The sequence below is a fragment of the Phragmites australis genome, chromosome 19 (genome assembly GCF_958298935.1).
Source record: "Phragmites australis chromosome 19, lpPhrAust1.1, whole genome shotgun sequence".
NCBI classification, from domain to species: domain Eukaryota; kingdom Viridiplantae; phylum Streptophyta; class Magnoliopsida; order Poales; family Poaceae; genus Phragmites; species Phragmites australis.
In genome coordinates, this window is record NC_084939.1 from 4,415,675 (window position 1) to 4,435,093 (window position 19,419).

At 43.4% G+C, this 19,419-nt stretch overlaps 2 protein-coding genes and 1 pseudogene across 2 annotated transcripts; 2 read left to right on the forward strand and 1 right to left on the reverse strand.

The window, feature by feature from the left end:
* The first annotated feature begins 810 nt into the window (after positions 1 to 810).
* LOC133900875 (uncharacterized) lies at positions 811 to 5,051 on the forward strand. Its single transcript, XM_062342135.1, has 8 exons — positions 811 to 1,066; positions 1,271 to 1,392; positions 2,258 to 2,369; positions 2,480 to 2,523; positions 3,061 to 3,151; positions 3,255 to 3,313; positions 3,387 to 3,585; positions 4,295 to 5,051. The coding sequence occupies exons 1-8, from the start codon at positions 1,006 to 1,008 to the stop codon at positions 4,402 to 4,404; spliced, it is 798 nt and encodes a 265-aa protein (XP_062198119.1). The 5' UTR covers positions 811 to 1,005; the 3' UTR covers positions 4,405 to 5,051.
* A 147-nt stretch (positions 5,052 to 5,198) lies between these two features.
* Positions 5,199 to 5,716, forward strand: LOC133900471 (large ribosomal subunit protein cL38-like). Its single transcript, XM_062341627.1, has one exon. The coding sequence runs from the start codon at positions 5,258 to 5,260 to the stop codon at positions 5,621 to 5,623; it is 366 nt and encodes a 121-aa protein (XP_062197611.1). The 5' UTR covers positions 5,199 to 5,257; the 3' UTR covers positions 5,624 to 5,716.
* Positions 5,717 to 16,075: 10,359 nt separating this feature from the next.
* LOC133901086 (uncharacterized) lies at positions 16,076 to 18,938 on the reverse strand (annotated as a pseudogene).
* Positions 18,939 to 19,419: the final 481 nt, after the last annotated feature.

Here is a 19,419-nt window from a genome sequence, read left to right on the forward strand (position 1 = left end):
TGACATAAATTTTTGGAATGCTTAAAGTTAGGTGGTTTCAAAATAAAAATGACTACAATTAGACGTGGCAAGGTTAGATAGAAAATAATAAGCCATGATCGGTTAGGAATGTCTCCGGGTGAAGAGAGGAACCGGTGACTGCTTGATTTCCTGTCATGGCTGACCTCAGGTTGGTACATATTTTTTCCTGAATATAATCGATTCTGGATTATTTTGATCGAATTTTGATTTGTAGTGAGACACTGCAAAAACAAACCGCCAACGACTGGATAGTTCAATGGGTCGTGCCGAAGATGCAGGACTGCTAGTTGCATACTCACCTAGGTGCCTCCTTGTCACTGCTTCTGTCACCTCCTTCTCAACGTTTATTTGTTTTAATTTTAGATTATGAGAATTCAGCTTATCTTGTAAAATTTATAGAAGCTCATTCCTATCAGATCATGAATTATAGGATTTCGTAGTATAACTTGGTTTGTGAAGTGTAAGAAACAGCTTTTATGTTGTGATTGTTTATTTTTAATTTTTTTTAAGGCTAGAATCTATAATCAGAATAAAAAATAAATAGGACGTCAATCCCCTTCTTCTCTTTATTTTTGGGTCCAATTTTTCTTTATTTGCGTTCCTTTCTTTTTCAAAATCGAATCCTCCATTCATGATTCGCAAAAAACAAAATAGAAGTTCCTCCATTCATTTCATTTTCATTTTCATTTTGAGCTCCAAAGCCGCTTCAAACCGCACTGGCCGGCCGAGCCCAGTTCTCTCGCCGCCTTCTCACGTGCCGTGCGGCCCAGCCACCACCACCAGCCTCCCCTGCCACTCCTTCACCAGGCCCACTGGCCCAGCTTCCCCCAGCCGCGCCGCCCGCCGCCGCTGGCAAGGAACCGTGGGAGTCTCCCGTGCCCCCTGCGCGCGGTCGTTTCGCCTGTCGGTTCTCCGGCCCACCGCCATCTCGTGCAAGAACGGCGGCGGCTCCCTCCCTCCCGGCGGCCGCTTGTCCGGTCCAAGATGCTGGGGTTCTCGACCGGCCAGTTGCTGGTCATCCTCGGCGCCTGCTCCGTCATGATGAGTAAGTAATCCACCACCCGTAGCTGCATCCTTCTCCTTTCTCCCTCGCCGTCCTCTAGTCTCGATTGCGATGCCAAGTTTTCGTTCCTATTCATGACAGAAGAATAAACTTGTGGGGAATTATCTCTCCCGTTGTCGACGGGACTGCGCGTGCTGGGGATCGATCTTCTTGTGGTTGATCTGGTTTCTTGTTTTTCTTGTTCAGAGCCCAGCGACATGGTGAAGATCGCGAGGACAGCCGGGAGGATGACCGGGAGAGCGGTCGGGCGGCTCATAGTGGCGCGCCGGCAGCTGGATGAAATTCTAGGGCAGAGCTCAGCCACCAAGGTACCGTTCACCATACCATTGTTAGTGCTAGCACCGATTTCTTTGGTGAGGTTGCTGTGAGTTTGTATTGTGGAGAACTGGAGATGGCGAATACACAAAGCTTAATTAGCATCCTGGGGATCATGATATTCTTTTCCACCCAACAAGCTGCTCAATTTTAAGCTGAATTAAGGTATCAACGGGGGGAACACTTGTGTCGTAAAGGGAAGGACTGAGCACTTTCTCAAGCCGACAAGAGCTCCTGCAGTATCCAGCTTGATCAAGTGTTGATTCCTTGGTTTTAGGCATTGATGTAGTGAGATTTTGGGTGTATAGAAAATCATCGGACTTTATCCTAGATGAGCTGCTTTTAAATAAAAGCACTCTGTTTTCTTGAAACAAGTTGATTGAATAATGTGCTAACCGCACTGCTCTGTAATCACCTTATAAAATTTGTCGCAAGGCTGTATACAAGGAATGGATGCCCCTACCTATTACCTTAATATCAGTTAGGTTGCATAATTGGGCCAGCTAGGACGTAATCACTATAGGTGGGTGACTGAGTGAATATCATTTACCATTTTTTATAACCTTGAATCATCTATGCTTAAGTTCATAAAAAAAAATGTACAAAATTTCAGTAGTTCTGTAAGCAAAGGAAACTCACCATAGCCATTAAACACAACAAAACAGTCAAAAATATTTGCTGTTTTTTTATGAATAATACTAACTTCTTGCTCCTCTGTAATTGCGATCAAAATTTCAACCGTTGGGATGATTTATGGATGCTTACATGCTAATAGTTTGTGATGTTCAATATATGTGTGAAACCCACATGGTAGAATTTGTCGTTATGCACGATTAATATTTCTCCTCTTTTATTCAGGTTCATAAGGAGCTTAAAGATGCAATGACACAGTTAGATTCGATTCGTTATGAAGTACAGAACTTATCTAGATTAACTCCTGGCCAGTTTACCATGAGGCAGCATAACACTGGTAATTATAACCTTAATTTGCAATAAGGTCACCTTTTTCTCCTGATTAGTATTTCTCAGTGCATTATTTTAGTCCAAGAACCATTGTTATGTATTTACACATATGAGCAGGCATGACTGAAGCATCTGATGCCTCTGATGGTTCTGCAACTAAGGTATGATGACATATCATTGTCTTTAAATTTTAATATGAGTGCTTGAGTTTTGTACCAATAAATATATCACATTCTTTTGACTCCTGAAGAACCAATGCAATATGATATGAACAGATCGAATTGAATAGCGTGCAATACTGCTATAGCTGACAGGAGATAGCAGCCTTCTGTGTCTACTTTGACAATTTGTACCGCTGCTTCAGTACAAATGCATTTTCGTCGTTTGATATGTTCTTTTTTTTTTTTTTTTTTTTGCATATTTTAGCCCTGTTCCATATTGAACCCTTACTCCAAGGCTTAAAGCATGCACGGCATGAAGGAATTATGAGAAGGATATGTTATTTTGCTTTGAAGTTATGAGTTTGCTTCATGTTTTTGTAAATAGAGCTGAGCATGTTGTGGCTGCTACATGCTGTGAAACTTTTCATCGCAATGCTTCCACCACACTATATAGAATGTTGATTCCTTCTACTTGATATTTCTGTTTCCTTCTGTGTTGAAAAAATATACTTAATAGAATTTATAATGACTATGCAGCAAGAAGAATTTCGTCATGAAATTCGAAGTATAATTCGTGACGAAATTGAAAGCTATTGTAGAACACGACCTGATTTCATTCAGAACTTTGGTAACTATAATGTCTCTTTCTTTATTTTAATATCTCTGGCTCTGCTATTTTTTTCTGACTGTTTCCCAATACTTGACTAATGAGATCTTTACCAATATATCAGCAAACACAACTGAAGCTAGAAAATTTGTGGCTGATGACCCTATGACACTGAATTCCAAGGTGTGGTGATATCATCACTGCTAATTTCATTGCAAGTGCTGGTTTACTAGCCACTGCTTGTTTGCTCCTGTAGGACATGAAAATGGCTAATGCAAGCTCTACAAATCTACACAGCCAAGCAATGACTTATGCAAGGTTATCTGAAGCCCCAGGAATTAAGATGACTTCTACCTTGAGTGGGAATGATCAAGATCAATTTAAAGAGAGCAATGGGTTGCTAAATGTACTGCCAATATCAGCTGAAAGTGCTGGATTACTTCCAAAACGTTCAGGTATATAACAGCCAATCATGTCTTAAATCTTGATGTTGAACAATTCAGATTCTATTTGAAAAACTGGAATGTTGTGATGTGGGGAGGTGGGCAGGGCTATCATTACTGTGGATTTATAATAAAATTATATTCTTAACTTCTAAGTCCTGACTTTTTCTTTGTGCTAATGCTGCTCGTCCTATTCGTGATAATCTTCTGTGAGTTGCTTCAATAATTGCTAAACTTGCTTGGTGCATTCCGTGAAAATATAAAACTTTCTTGGTGCATTTAAAAGTTCCATAAAACCTGCTTGCTAGATTTAAAAGTTCCACAAAATCTGCTTGGTAGAATGTCTGTTCATCTTTTTCCAGTTATCTTTTCAGATTAGCTGCAGTAGCATTGCTTTGTGTGTTTCTATTGACATTTTCTGCAATTGTATAATAAAAATAGACCATGGAATTGTATCTAGGATTGTGAATGCAAAGCAATTTTATACCCCGCCATAGTGCCTCATAATCTTTTAGTATGCAGTGGGTTGATTGTAAATTTAAAGTACCAAAAGGGCAAAAATGAACTTATGTTACTGAAGTTCTGCAGGAACTCACATGGAATTCCCTAGTCTCTTTATTTTACATGTCATCTAATGTATTTTATTGAAGTTATTAAGACACTGCAACTACTTTGATATCAATGCATACTGATATCGTCTCCTTTTCTTTTATCTCCACAGATGGACCAACAGGCTCAGACCTAGTCCTTGAGGCTGTTCTTGAAGCGGAGGTTGCAGAGAATGCCAAACTGTTCATCTCGCAACCTCATGATCAGTTGCCTAAGGAGTGATGATGATGATGTGCTTAAACTGGAGGTTGCAACGAACACCAAACTGTTTGTCTCACAGCATCGTGATCAGTTTCCCATGGAGTGATGATGATGACGGTAGTTTTTGATCTTTCAATAGAATTTGGTATACTAGTTGTACATTGAACTTTGTAAAACCAAAGACTATCCTGATGGCCGATGAGCATGCACTTTTCTTGATCTTAGTGGCACTCTCGGACTATGTAAAACTTAGTGGAGATGTTGGTATCTTGAGTTGTTGACTGGTACAGATAACAGATGGCCTAGTAGTCTAGTTTTACATCAATCTATATGGTCTCTGCTTCAGAAACAGGACGATCGCAGCACCTTCTTGTGCTGTGCAAGGAATGCTTCAGACTCAGGATGCAGCAATGCAGCAGCCTTTCTGCCCTGAAGTGGATGGAATGCTTTCTTGCTCTGATTTATATTGTGTTTTTCTGTAGCTATTCGTCATCTTTGTCGGATTGCTTTAGCTTGTGCGTAGTAGTTGATCTAGAGATGTATGAGGATGTCTAGAGATGTATGAGGATGTTGAACTGGGTTATCTGATCCTATGGATCAGAGGTCGATGTATTCTTTCTGTTTCTATAAGAGTTTTAAATGCCACTATTTGGGCATGTTATGCTGGTGATAGTTCTAGTAGTATTGGTCAGGTGTATGTATGATATGTGTTTAAGTGTGCGTACGATATGTGTGAAATGAGTGCGTACTTATGAACAAATATTACAGCTATACTCAGTGGAGAGACGGAAAAAAAAAACTCCACAAAACCCAATCCAAACCATCCCCCTCTTATCCCAAACACCCCACTCACTCCACCGCTCCAAGAACAACCATGTCGCCGGTCACCGTGCTCCTGGCGGGCACCGCCGTGCCGTCGACCCCGGCGCCGGTGAGAAACGCCCGCCCATCCGTAGGATTTTCCTCCCTTTCCAGCGGGGGTCGCACGGCGCTGGCGGTGGAGTGCTCGTCGCGGCCGCAGAAGAAGGGGACCAAGCACCACATGAAGACGCGGCCCAAGAAGACGCAGCCGTGGGACATCAAGCGCCGCCCCACGCAGTACCCGCCGCTGCCACCGCTGCCCCCGGACTGGACGCTCGCCGCCGCCAGCGCCACGGTCGACGCGGAGGAGGCCCCGTCCCCCGCCGCCGCACCGGTCCTCGAGGTGGCCGCGGCCGCCGCCCCCGCCGCCGCAGACTGAGGCGGTGACGTGTCCCGTGTGTTTTGTTTCCCTCGAGCTCCACATACATGGTTCACCCTTGAGATTATGAATTACCACTCCTGTTTGCGATTAGAGTCTCCGATGCAATTTCAATGGCTGTTGCTGCTTTCAAATTCAGTGCATTGCTTGATAATTTCTTGCTTGCTTGCTGTGTGCTACTGAATTCAGCTAGTCGATTCCGATTCCGCACCACGCCGTGCTGCCTATGGCGCTCTAGAATGTTTGGCGAGCCCATAGGTTTGATTTTAGATAGCATTGTTCAGTTAATCTTTTGATGAGTGTGGATCAGTATTCAGTGGGGTAGGATTTTCAGGAACAAGCAGCCTGACAGGAACAATCCTCATGAGTCAGGAGCTTTTGACCCTGGAATGTGATCCTAGCAAGTGCCATCTTGATCAAGAGGGGTTGGTTGTGCTCTTCTAGGAACACAATTGTGTAAATTCTGTAGAGAACCTGATGGCTAAAAATCATCTGTTTTTTTACCTGTACAGTAGCCAGTCAGGTGCTTGTGGAGTGCCGTTTGCTAGCGCTCATGCACTCCGGCATGGCAAAGATTTGTTTGTGTTTGGTTGCTTCCCTGAGTGGATCAACTAGGTAGGTTATACGTTACAGTTGACATGGGAGATGGGAGATTGGTTAGTGGAAAGTGTTCATGGAGAATGATGAAGCCGTGGAACAGTGGCGGAGCTGGATATGATCGTTAGGTGTGCGCGGTGGAAATATTCGAATCCAATATATAATTATAAAAATTGCTAAAAGTATAATATAAATATATTAAACGTTCTCAACATCATAAATTCAACAAATAAGTTTAAAATTTGCGAAAAGTATGATATAAATAATCCAAATATGAAATAAAATTTTATATAGATATAAGATTACAATACTTACTTTAAAACTCTACTTTACGCTTTCTTATGACATGAAAGTTTCAATTATATTATCCTCACTTATCTTGCAGAAAATATTACGCTCAATAAATGTAACTAAAAAATGATTTAATAACTTATGGTCCATACTATTTCTCAACTTATTCTTCACTAGACTTAATACTGACAATACTCTTCCAACACTTGCCATCGCTACTAATAGGATCAATACCAATTTAAAAAGTAAGTACACCAAATCATAGAGAACATCCTTATTTTTTTCAACAAGCCTAATAGAGAGCTCTCCAAGATTATTTAGGCCTTTACATCTTTTCTCATCAATAAAGTTATCAAGTTGAATTTCAAGTCTTATCAAATTCATACTTGATATATCCTTTGATAAAACTTGACAAGTCTAAGTACCTTTTCTGCATCATAAGAAGTAAATGAATTAAAAGGATTCAAAATCGATATGTAAAGAATCAACTCACATTAACCTTATCTAACCGATTGTCAATGTAGGATCGAGAATGACAACTAGAGGGAGGTGAATATATGTTTTACCAACTTTTTGATGGATTTTTCCTAATCTTTCATCCAACGTGCCTCAAAACAATATGTGGAAGCAAAAACTTAAGAGAAACATGTTACACCAAAAGATCCTCTAAGAAAGCATTACTCTTATGGATAGAATTGAACACTAGATTTCATTGAAAACTAATGCAAGCGTCATCGCACACAAAAGCTTACAATGTAAGAAAGAAAAACACTTAAATCCAAGGCGATAGTCACCAGGTGAAGAAATTCTTCAAGTTGATAATTTAGAGGCAAGTGAATTCAAGATCAATTCTGAATGTGAATTTTATGTCTCTAGCAACAAGAAGAACTACTTCAATATGGTGAAAAAATTTAGCTCTCAAACCAAAATGAAAATCACAATAAAAACGAAAAACTCGCAACAAAACAAGAGAGCCAATAGAGAAAAACTAGAATGAGATAAATACAAGCATAAGAGGCAACATGAACTTCATTACTTGCAAAGGACAACCCTATTTTTTTTCCAGATTATTAAGTATTTTGCATATAAAAAGCTCTTACCTAATACATATGTGTCGATGATACAGGAACCGGGGGTTCCCGAGTCCTGAGGCCAGGACAGCACAGTGCCACGTGGCGCCATCCCTCGGGGACCATCTCCCCGAGGGCCCGAGAAAAGCCAGACCCAGGAGGGGGTGTTCGGGGCCAAGAACAGTTGGCCCCTGAGTACCCAGAGTTCCCCGAGGACCCGAGAAGAGCCAAGTTCGGGAGGGGGTTCTCGGGGCCAAGAACAGTTGGTCCCCGAGTACCCAGAGTTTTCCGAGGACCCGAGAAGAACCATGCCCGGGAGGGGGTGCTCGGGGCCAAGGACAGTTGGTCCCCGAGTACCCAGAGTTCCCCGAGGGCCTGAGGAACCCCTTGCCGGTGGACCCCGCAAGGGCTCCACGGTGAGGTGTCAATAGGTGGGGGGCCCGATGTTGCATTTAAAAGGGAGCGTGGCCTGTCATATCCAACCACTCCCCCCCATGCCGGTCGTACTTAGTATGTCAGCCCCTGTCACCGCCTGGCAGGGAAACATGGGGACAATTAATGCGACGGGTCCCATCGTACGTCACCCTGGGGGGCCCATAAAGGAAGACGGCTTGAGGATATCGTCGATGGGCTCGAGGCGTATCGCCTGTCGCCCTGCCGCGTCAGACCATGTCAGATCTACTTTGACCGGACGGGCATACGGGGATCTTCAGTGGCTGGCTGGTGGGCCCCCCTACACCTGCTAAAGTTAGGGCGTAATGAGCGACAGGACCGACCGAATGGCGTATTTTCAACACCTGTAACATCAAACTATAGACCCATAATGGTTGCTTTTCATTTATAGCTTACGGAAACTTGTGCCCCTGTTCTAGGCACGCCGAGCCTCCCTCCCGGTAGGATAAAGGGGGGGGGGGAGCACTTCGTAGAAAGACAGACTCAAATAGACTCGAAGTTAGAGGTTCAAGAAGTTGAGGCTAATCGAAGCTCACCTCCACACAAGTTTAGAGAGACCGGCACTTGAAGACCGAAGCTCAAGAGTTGTTAGATAGACCAAGAAACCTTGTAACACAGAGATCCAGAGAAAGGCATTCCAAGAGCATTAATAGCACACCACACACAGGAGTAGGGTATTACGCCTCCATGCGGCCCGAACCTGTCTAAATCCCTTGTGCATTTACTCCTACTAGCTGACGATCATCCATCCCGTGTAGATCCCATACATTCGCATTAATCCCACGTACGAGGTAGATCCAAAATTAACCCCCCCGGCCGAATCTCAAAGGAGGTCCCTCAGGATCCCCGCTTGCGGTGTCCATCCACCGACCATATGCTAATCACTCCTCTCTCCCTCCTAAAACCTTACCACACAACTCTCAAATAGCTAGCTCAAAGGGCTCAACAAGCCCTCCCCCTCTATTTATAGTATAAGTTTCTTGATCCATAAGTTTCCTAGATTGTTCCCAAAATATCTTTCTCTTCTAATACACTCCTACCTACCACCGAAGGTATTTTCGTCATCTTTGTCCTCGTCCATCAAATGGTTGTGGCACCTTCATGACTTAGTTTCGTCTTGATGCAAGATTCGCGATGATGCCACGTGTACTTCACACTTTCCCACGATTTTGAGGCCAAACCATGAAACCGCCTTGCACACTTCTTAAAGAGTGACTCAATGCCACTTGCTTACACCTTAAGCAAGAGACTCGATGTTGACATGTGTATTTTGTCTTGCGATCTTGACTGCCTGCAAGTATTTCCCGCTCTCGATCCCTCAGGCCACATTGTCACTTGCACCGGTATCCCTTTTGCTTGACTTTGTCAACACGCTGTCTTCATCCGCCTTCTCACGCTTTGCTTGATCTCCACGTGTACAACTAGGATCATCCCTGACTCCAACCGGCCTCCTTGATCGTCTGGCACCAAGAACCCTACTTAGCCCCGATCATCCTGCCATCGACCACCAAGCTACATCCATGACCTGCACATAATAAGACAATCACCTAGGTATCTTCAACTCCATTATAGATTAGCCAAAATCAAAACCCTCAGTCGAAAAGCTCATCTCAAAAAAATCGTGAACGCCGGATGATCCGATATTGCAAACTCTTCAACACCGGACCATCCGGTGAATGCAACCCACCAGACAAGCCATTTTGCAATATCTCTAGAACAAATGCTCCGGTGAATTATCCGGCGTTCACAGATCCAATCGCTAGACCATCCGGCGTGTACATCCTCACTAGACATGCCATTTGCAACCTCTCTAGAAAAATTAGTCCAACGTGCACAGATCCAATCGCTGGACCATCCGGTGTCGCAATGGAATTTCTCTTTTGAGTCAAAACCCGCCGCGTGAAATCTTCCTGAGCGCTGGACCATTTAGCGTGTACATTTCCAGCACCAAATCATCCGACGAGTGCAATTTTTCCTAGCTCAGAGACAAAAATGCTAACTCCATTTTTCTCTACAACTTTGATTAGTCATGATCATAATTGCAATATATAGACATGCTCATGGAATCCTAAAATATCAAACCACATCAACAACCCTGTCAATCACTCATCACATATAAATCAAAGCACATTTCAACTAGGTTTCTTAATCTCCCCCTTGATGAGTGCATTGACAACTCTTGAAGCACAAAGAATAAACCAAGGCACATATCAACTAGGTTTCTCAATCTCTCCCTTGATAAGTGCATTGAAAACTCTTAAGGCACAAAGAATTTGGTTTGAAAACTTTCAACAAGAAAAGCTCATCCGAGTGACCAAAAGAAAATGAAAGAGTAAATCAAGGTCACTTGGTATAAGAAAGATTGCAAAAAGCCCGAAGGGAAGCAAGGACAAGCCAAAAACCTCAAAAGCTTGCAGTTTCATTATGCAAGATTCTTCTTTCATTTTGCAAGATTCTTCTTTATGGTTTTATGATTATTTTCTCCCACTTTGGCAATACAAATATCAAGGATAAAGCACCATGCAATACATGACCATGCAATCCTAATGAGCTTTCACAAGTATACCACAAAGCATTTGCAAATGCTAAAAACATCAAAGGGTTATAAAGAGTAGAATGTGGAACTCACAATCGCACAAAGGCTCAAAAAGATATAGTGTCACAATAACATGAAGCTATACAAGCTAAACCTGAGAATTGATGGTTCATTTAAGTTCACATAGCCGAATCATGGTAAAAGCGACCACCACATAAGCATCCACTCATGCTGAGGCAATACAAGCATCGAGAAATAGCAAACTTCAATCTCGAACTAGGCAAATAAGCATTCATGACAGTAGACTTTGCAAACGCTCACATATGAAATCAAGACTTTGTTAGATCAAGTGATTAAAAAGAGCATTTAGTCATCAAGTGATTAAAAAGAGCATTTAGTCACAGTTCTTTGTAATTCATTCTATCCTCAAGTTGCCTCTTATCTAAGCGAAGTATCACACGACTAGGTACGACAAACACCTCGAGGCTTCAAGACAACCATATTGTATCATATCTTAGCACAAGAAACTTGATTATTCAAGATTGTTCAAGTGGCACAAATTATCAAGTTTTTACGAGATCAAGTCAAGTAGTGTCTCTGCGACACAAGGAACACATGTTCCACCAAGGTTCTATCATGAGCTAAATATTTGACAAAGATAAAAAAATATAGTGCAATATTCACCAATCCACTGTCTTAAATCAAGAAGCGTAGATCAAGATATTAATCAAACTAGCCTTAACACAAGAATTGACTAAGCCAAAGCAATTACGAATATGGTGATCCAGAATGTAGCATTTCATAGTCTATATAATTCATAAATTTGCTAAATATCATCTTTAGAAAAGCTAGCTTACTTGAAATATTTCATGTCAAAATATAAATAGGAGCCTAAGATTAAAAAATTGCTTTGCACAACTACTCAACTTAGACCAAATTTAAGACTAGCAATTGAAAATACTAAAGACATGCAAGTCAAAACTCAACTACTATGATTATCTTACAAGATAAGATGTAATGCAAATGTAACAACAGTAAGATGGAGTATGTACAAAGGCAATTCCCCCTCACACAATGCCAAAGGGATGACACACTCTAAGCTCTCCCCTCAGAAAAGCAAACCTAGATGCATCTAGAGGTTTGGTGAAGATATCGGCAAGCTAGTGTTGGGTGTCTATGTATCTCAAGTTAATATATCCCTTCTCATTGTGGTCTTGCAAAAAGTGAAATCTCACATCTACGTGTTTGGTTCTGGAGTGTTGGACTGGGTTATTGTCTAAGCTTATGGCACTGGTGTTGTCACACAAAGGTGGCACACTCTTGAAGTCTAACACAAAATCTCTCAAAGTAGCAATCATCCACAAAATTTGAGAGCAACAGCTAGCGACAACAACATATTCAGTTTCAGCAGTTGACTGCGCAACACTAGACTGCTTGCGAGAAGATCAACAAACAAGATATGTACCCAAGAAATGACATGTACTGGAGGTACTCTTCCTATCAATTCTACAACTAGCAAAATTAGCATATGAAAAACCTCGAAGGGAAAGCGAAGAAAATGTAGAAAACCAAAGACCATACTCAAGGGTGTGTTTGAGATACCTCAAGATGCACTTCACTTAAGGATGAGGTGTCCTTGGTGATGCTTGGAAGTGAGCACATAAGCAGACAACGAAGTGAATGTCGGGTCTTATCGTTGTCAGGTACAGGAGTGAGTCAATCATACTTCTGTACTCCTGCTTGTCTACCGCCTCACCATCTTCATCTGGATCAAGCGCGGTTGAAGTAGTCATTGGTGTCGCCAAGTGCTTCGCATCGCTCATGTCAAACTTCTTCAGCAGATCCTTCGTGTACTTGGTTGGTAGACGAATGTACTTGCTTGCATTGCTTGATTTGAAGCTTAAGGAAAAAGTTGAGTTCACCCATCATCGACATCTTGAATTCTCTGCACATAGTTTATGCAAACTTGACCATAAGTGCATAAGAAGAGCCACAAAAAATGATATCATCCATGTATATCTGAATAAGTAGAAAATCATTATCATGCATAAGGGTGAACAATATTTTATTGACCGACCCTATCACATACCCATACTCTAACAAGAAGGACTTAAGCCAATCATACCAAGCCCTAGGCGCCTGCTTAAGGCTATACAAAGCCTTCTAAATCTTTTATACTTGATGTGGGTATTTGGGGTGCTCAAAATCAGGGGTTGCTTAACATAGATCTCTTCCTCTATGAACCCATTTAGGAAAGCACTCTTGATATCTATTTAGTACAACTTGAAACCCTAGGATGCCGCAAATGTAAGGAGGATACTAATAGCTTCTAGTCTAGTTACTGGTGTAAAGGTCTATTCAAAGTCTATCCCCTCTATTCGAGGAAAACCCTGAACCACAAGTCTAGCTTTGTTTCTAACTATAGACCCATCCTCCCCCTACTTATTTTTGAAAACCCATTTGGTGCCTATGATATGGATATTTAGGGGTGGTTCTACAGGGACCCAAACTTGGTTTCTCTTAAAGTTTTCTAGTTCTTCATACATGGTATTGACCCAATTTGAATCAGAAAGAGCATGTTCAACATCACGGGGCTCAAAAGAAGCAACAAATGTAGAATCAGTGAAATGAGCATATTGAGCAGATTTGGACCCCATTACTCTTTCGCCAAGGTCATCGATCATCAGCCATGGGGGATGTCTCCGATGAATATGTTGAGGAGCCTCACGTGGTGAGACAATCTCCCCCTCAAATACTGCTGGTGTAGGCTTGAAAGCAGCTGAAGTGGAAGTAGATGCTGCAAGATCCTCTACCGGTGTAGAAGAAGTAGGAGCCAGCTCTGAAGTAGGTGTGATAGCAAAAAGTAGTGGATCATCCTCATCATCACCGAGAGTTGGAAGGTCACCATCTACAAAGATACTTTCACCCATCTCTTGATCATCTGCACACTCAAGAGCGGCGAAGGACGGCGAAATACTTTCAAGCCACTGAGTCCCAAGTACGATGTCATAGCCTCCCAACAGAACGATGAAGAGATTCGCCTGAAACTCTTTTGTGGAAATGGAGACTTCAGCCCAGCGAAGGATGACGGAACATGACACTCATTCACCATTGGCCACCATGACATGGAGATTCCCATGCTCCTGGAATGGGAGGTTGGTGCGCGCCGCAAAAGACTCGGGTATGAAATTGTGGGTGGAGCCCAAGTCCAACAGAGCATTTAGCACCACGCCGCCAATTCTGCATTGCACTAGCATGGTATTGGGCTTCTGGACACCAAAGATTGCATGTAGTGAGATGTGCGGTGTGTTGGCATCGATGTCATCATCACAACTATCTTTGTCGTCGCCCAGCTCCATGAGGAAGAGCCACCTGCATGACTTGTTATGGTTGTGCACGTACTGCTCGTCGCAGTTGAAGTAGAGGCCATGGCGATGATGGTCTTCCATCTCAGTCTGGGACAACCGTTTCATCGTGCGGCCAGCCACGGTAGCAATGGTCATATGCGGCATGCCAGCCTGTGCTAGGGTGACGGTGTTGGTGCTGGCCTTCAGAAGGGATGGACGGAACACGGCACGAAGCACACGACCACTCACCTAGACTGCCTGTTCCTAGCGCTCAAAGGAGTGCACCAAGCTCATGGTAGGCTCCAAGGACCGTGGGTTCTACAGCTGGTCGTCAATGCTCATGGGTTCTTGCAAACCAACAGTAAAAAGTTGCACCTGCTATGATGCCATCAGTGGTCTAGTGTGGGCCAAGAGCTAGAGGAAGCAATCACAATAATCTGTGACAGCCCCCATGCGGTGGCAAGCTGCCAACTCGCCCAAGGGATTGGTGCGTAGGGGTGACCCGAATCGTAGGTTGAATAACTCGACGAAGCAGGTCCAAGACGATGTGCCTTCTTCACGTTCGAGCAACATGTACCACTATTGAGTGCAGTCTGTCAAGTGAAACAATGCCCACCAGACTTTATCATCCTCGTTTGTGCATACCCCCCGGAAGAACTGCTTGCATCGGTTAAGGTACAACAGGAGGTCGGCCTTCCCGTCATACTTGGGAAAGTCAAGCTTGTGTAGGCGAGGAAATCGATCTGAATCGCAGTCATACACTCACGCCCGGTAGTGTGGTCGTCAGATGAACCTCTAGCTTGTGGGTTCAGCAAGATGTCACCGCCTCTTGGTGAGAGTGATGAAGAGATAGAGTCACGATGAGCCTCCAAACGCGTAATTGTGATATGGTGCGCCTGTTGCTGAGTGTCGATTTTGTGCAGCATGGTATCCTACATCGCCAGCTTATGCAAGATGAGGTCTAGGGTGGCCCGGTCCGCTGAAGGAGCCTCGTCACCTGGGCATGGTGGGGAGCCTCATGAAAGACTAATCCTGATACCAAGATGTTGTGGCTTGTGGATTGTGGATGGTGGGGGTTATGAAGGTAGTTGTCATAGTTGATGGCAAAGCGAGACCAATCTCTGTGTTGCCTCCTCATCGTGGTGTTACTGAAGAAGAAAGGCCAGAGTGGGAGGAGTTTGGTCGGTAGAGAGAGAGAGAGAGAGAGAGAGAGAGAGAGAGAGAGAGAGAGAGAGAGAGAGAGAGAGAGAGAGAGAGGAGGGAGATAGGACTTTTAATTCGTTGCTTTATTATGAATATTGTCTCTCCTTATATAGGGAGGATATTACAATCACAATCTGACTCCAAATTCTAACTTTCCTAACTTATCTCCTGTTGAATTGGAAACTAACTCAAACAATATCTCCTAACCAAATAAAACCAATTCCTACCAAACTTATCTTTTATCAAAAAGGAAACTTATCCCTACCCTGATTTGCTCCTCCTGCTGCTGCCGTCGCTTTCCTCCTATTGCGGCGGTTGTATGTCTTGCCCCACATAACATGAGGACTCTGAATATGTATCGGAGCATTTTAACTTCGTCCATGCATGCTCCAGAAATTGAACAACCAGCACCTATTAAGTATCAGAGGTTTGTTACTGTGCTTGGGGGGAACCTCCGGTTCCTCCCCCTCCGAATTGTGATCAACGTTGATTTCTACGATGGCAGGTTAGGAACTTGAATAAATGTAAACAAGGGCAGTTTAGTAATCGATCTTTGATCTAATTGTACTCCTGTAACTATCTCTAATGCCGCTGGTATTCCCCATCGTAGAACAGGGGCAGTTCTCGATCCTGGTACAAATGCCAATGACGTCCCTGCTCCAAACATCGACAATGGCTGCCTCCTCTACCCCCTCCCTTCGGCAGGCACCCTCCTCGTGAAGCCCACACCAAAGGCTACCTCCTCGGGATCGATGATCTCCCTGCTCGAAACGTCACCGACGGCGCACCGCGCATGCGGTGCGGCATGGCTGGTGGGTTCGGCCGCCCACGTCGAGCAATCCTGGTCGAACACCTGCCGACGATTGGCTCCTCCATCGCTTCCCTTCTCTGGCAACCCAATTCTAGTTAGCCTATCCAACGAGATGAAATATCTAAACACTAGCAGTACTGAGAAAATCGGTGCACAATATGATTCAGCCAGGGGAGCAAAATAATTAATCAAATCAAGCTCTAGGTAACAAGCACATCACTCACACTACACCATACCAGTGAATGAGTGATCTCTAAATCTCTTACTTCGATGACCACGAAGAGAAGAAGTGAGCTGTGAGATTGGACAAGGAGGAGGAGGCCCGATTCGTGTCGGTCACCTTCAGCGACGACCTGTCATCAACGAAGCTCAGCGCCAACGGGGGACACACCACGACACCTAATGGCGGGAGCTTCCTCATCGCTGACAACGGCAGCGAGAACTCCCCCTCTTTGTCCTCCTCCGTAATCCCAAACGACGACAGCAACTCGCTCGGCGTCTCGAACGGCGGGGTGTGTCCCCACTGGTGGCTGCGGGCATCTGGCCGCGCCACTCATACACCAGGTTGGAAATGCGCACGAAGTGGTCGCTGTGCTTCGAGGAGCTCGTGGACGACGAGCGCCGCACGGGCGACCACCTCCACACAGCGGTCTCCAGCTTGGGGATGGCAAGGAGGAGGTCCTTGGGGTTGGGCGCGTGCACGACGCCGTGCGCATAGTAGAACGACGGCGTGCTGGCGAGCGCGTCGTGCGACCGCCAGCTTGCCGTGCCGAGGCGGACCGCGGCGCCGGAGGTGGAGGTGGTGGAGGCAATGTACGTATGCGATAGTGGCGGCGCGCTGTGCCGTGCTAGACCGCGACGCCGAAGGTGCAAGTGGAGGAGGCGGAAGGCGGAGTACGCGGCAGCGACCGGCGGCGCGATGCCGAGCTAGATCAGGCAATTTAGTGTCTGAATCGACACAGAAGACACGGAACGAAATTTATCGATAACCATGGATGTACTATTACTAAACTGCCCCTCTACCTAATTGGATCTTACTAACAAAATTACTAATGTACCCTGTGACTTATTCTTCAACTTGGTATCTGGCCCACGCTTTTTGGTATCGGCCCACAACTTAAAGTATCTTTCAACAGGTACCTTCCCATTCTTAACTCTTCGATTGGTCCAAATGGACGGCTATCATGACTTTCAAGCACCATAAAATCTCTAAGCATCAACGTAAAAATTGGCACAGAAATAGGTTAATAATGCATTTCCTATTTGTAAAATATTAATGCAGTATACCTCTTCTTGATGAGTATGCATGATATGTTCTGGAATCTCAGTTGAACTGCACAGTAGGTTAAATTTTATCTGAAAATTCATATCCTGTAGAAAAAAAATTGTTATCTTCTCTTCACTACTTGCACGTGTGTCTATCACTTCTTTTCTTTTTAGCTAATCTGTAGCAACCACTTTTTTAACTTCCCATAAGATACTTCAAATTTGACGTATATAAAAAGTTTCAGTCCTCTTAAAATAAAATTATGTGTACAATGATCTATACAATATAAACAAGGGAAATGCAGTTACCTTCAACCACTGCGCTGATTCATTGCCTTCATTTTGAAACCTTGTATCTGTTCTCTGAATTGATAATACCTCCAGAAACTAATGATCTTACTACATCATATATTATACTAAATTTTGTTGATATGTAATTTTTCAGGGTTTGCTGGACCCAAATTTGTTTTTGTTTAACCATAGTAATTTTTTTGGTATATTGTTTAACTGTTTCCATGAAATTTCAGATACTATTGCGAATTGCAAATATTACCAATTGTGATTATTAATTAATTAGTATGCAATTACTATTTTGATGCTTCTGCAATTCTTATGTTCTAATTATGATCATATTTTTTCTAAACCTTCTATAATTTTTCGATGAACTAGCTAAGAGAATGGACAATGGCTCTCTTCATCTATAATTGATCTGAAACCAAAAGGTAATCATGAACTGTTAATTTTTCTTTTGGTTGTCTAATGTGTGAGTTCATAATATCTAATTTGCTTTTTTTTTTTTTCATAGCGATGCATACGGAGGATGCACCAGTAGCACCACGAATCCTGTAAACTAGCCCATTGAGCTGCTATTCTGTACTGAAAGAGTTTTTTTTTATGACAAGTTCCTCTGCGCCAGTTCGATTTCAACTAAATCTTTGTTTACATGTGCACTATTCATGTCAATCACGGGTCTTTCGCAAATGCAAAGGTCGGTATCTTAAATTGCCGGACATTTTCTTCTTAATGCCTGAAACTTGTCCCTTGAAGTTGGTCTTCGCTGTAGTCTAAAGTATGTATCGATTCACGTCTTGTCATCTAGACTGTGCACTAATGTACGCATACCAGGATACTAGTACTGCATCAGCAAGTGGTTGTTCAGTATGAACTGCTGGTGGAGTAATGGACGTTTTAAGTTCACTGTTGGAGCTGTGTGTGAATGAGCTTATGTCTAATTTATAAAATTGCAGTGTTGTGATAAAAGCTGAGCTAGGAAAGTTAGTTATCTGTCATAGTGGCCATGGCTAGTGGATATCACATTTTCCTTGATCAGAAAATATTGAAAAATCACTACTACTGAAAAAGCTATTCTGAATGAGAGATTTTAAGAATTTAACAGTCAATACGCACGTCTCTCAGGATTTGACACTCAATTTGCATATCTTTTCTATTCATGTCACGGCGCGCGTGAATTATTTCAGAACGTGCCATTCCTCTCCTTTTCTTTTATTTTTATTTTCCTTTTCGCCTGGCCTGGTCGAAATGCTCCTGACAGCTGAATAGGCTCGATTGGACCATATCGCACGAAGTGGATTGAACTAGGTTGCCCCTCCTGACCATCTTCTTCCCCTTTCTCCTCTGTTCTCCCTGTACTGCTTGTTTGCTCTGGTCCAATGCAGTAGCCGTGCTCTCCCCACTTAGCTCTTTGTCCACCTATGCCAGGCACGCTGTCGAGTCCCTCCATCGCCGCCTTGTCTGCCTGCTCCACCCTATCCCCTCCATGTGCTCGTGTGACCCTAATGCTACCCTCGCCCCACCTCCTTCGCCTTAGCCTCTCCCTCTACCTACGCCCTGGCCAAGCAAGCAAGAATATGAGTGACGTCCCCTGTTTCTTCTATCTCCATCAAATCAACCATTTCGTTTGCCAAATCAAATCTAAGAGCCACAGAATCAATCAACGAAACACCAAAATTGCTAACAAATTCTTAGCCGTAAGTGTAGCAAAGTTAGTAAAAAAATTGAATATTTAACGTGTGCCTAAAAAAGCTAACAAAGTGTGGCTTGTCACAACTATAACAGTCAACCAAACAGTTGTCTAAAACCTATAGCGTGACTATCATTAAATGTGGCAAACTTAGACTCAAAACAAAATATATCCTAATCCCGTCAATTCAAGGAGAGGCAGGAGCATTTCAGTCCATCCATAGAGAAGAAAACAAAAAGAA

Bases quoted from the DNA above. Each gene is read 5' to 3' on its own strand.
- LOC133900875 (XM_062342135.1), top strand. From the start codon at position 1,006: ATGCTGGGGTTCTCGACCGGCCAGTTGCTGGTCATCCTCGGCGCCTGC. The intron at 1,393-2,257 runs GTACCGTTCACC...TCTTTTATTCAG, and splicing joins GGCAGAGCTCAGCCACCAAG to GTTCATAAGGAGCTTAAAGA. The intron at 2,524-3,060 runs GTATGATGACAT...ATGACTATGCAG, and splicing joins CTGATGGTTCTGCAACTAAG to CAAGAAGAATTTCGTCATGA.
- LOC133900471 (XM_062341627.1), top strand. From the start codon at position 5,258: ATGTCGCCGGTCACCGTGCTCCTGGCGGGCACCGCCGTGCCGTCGACC.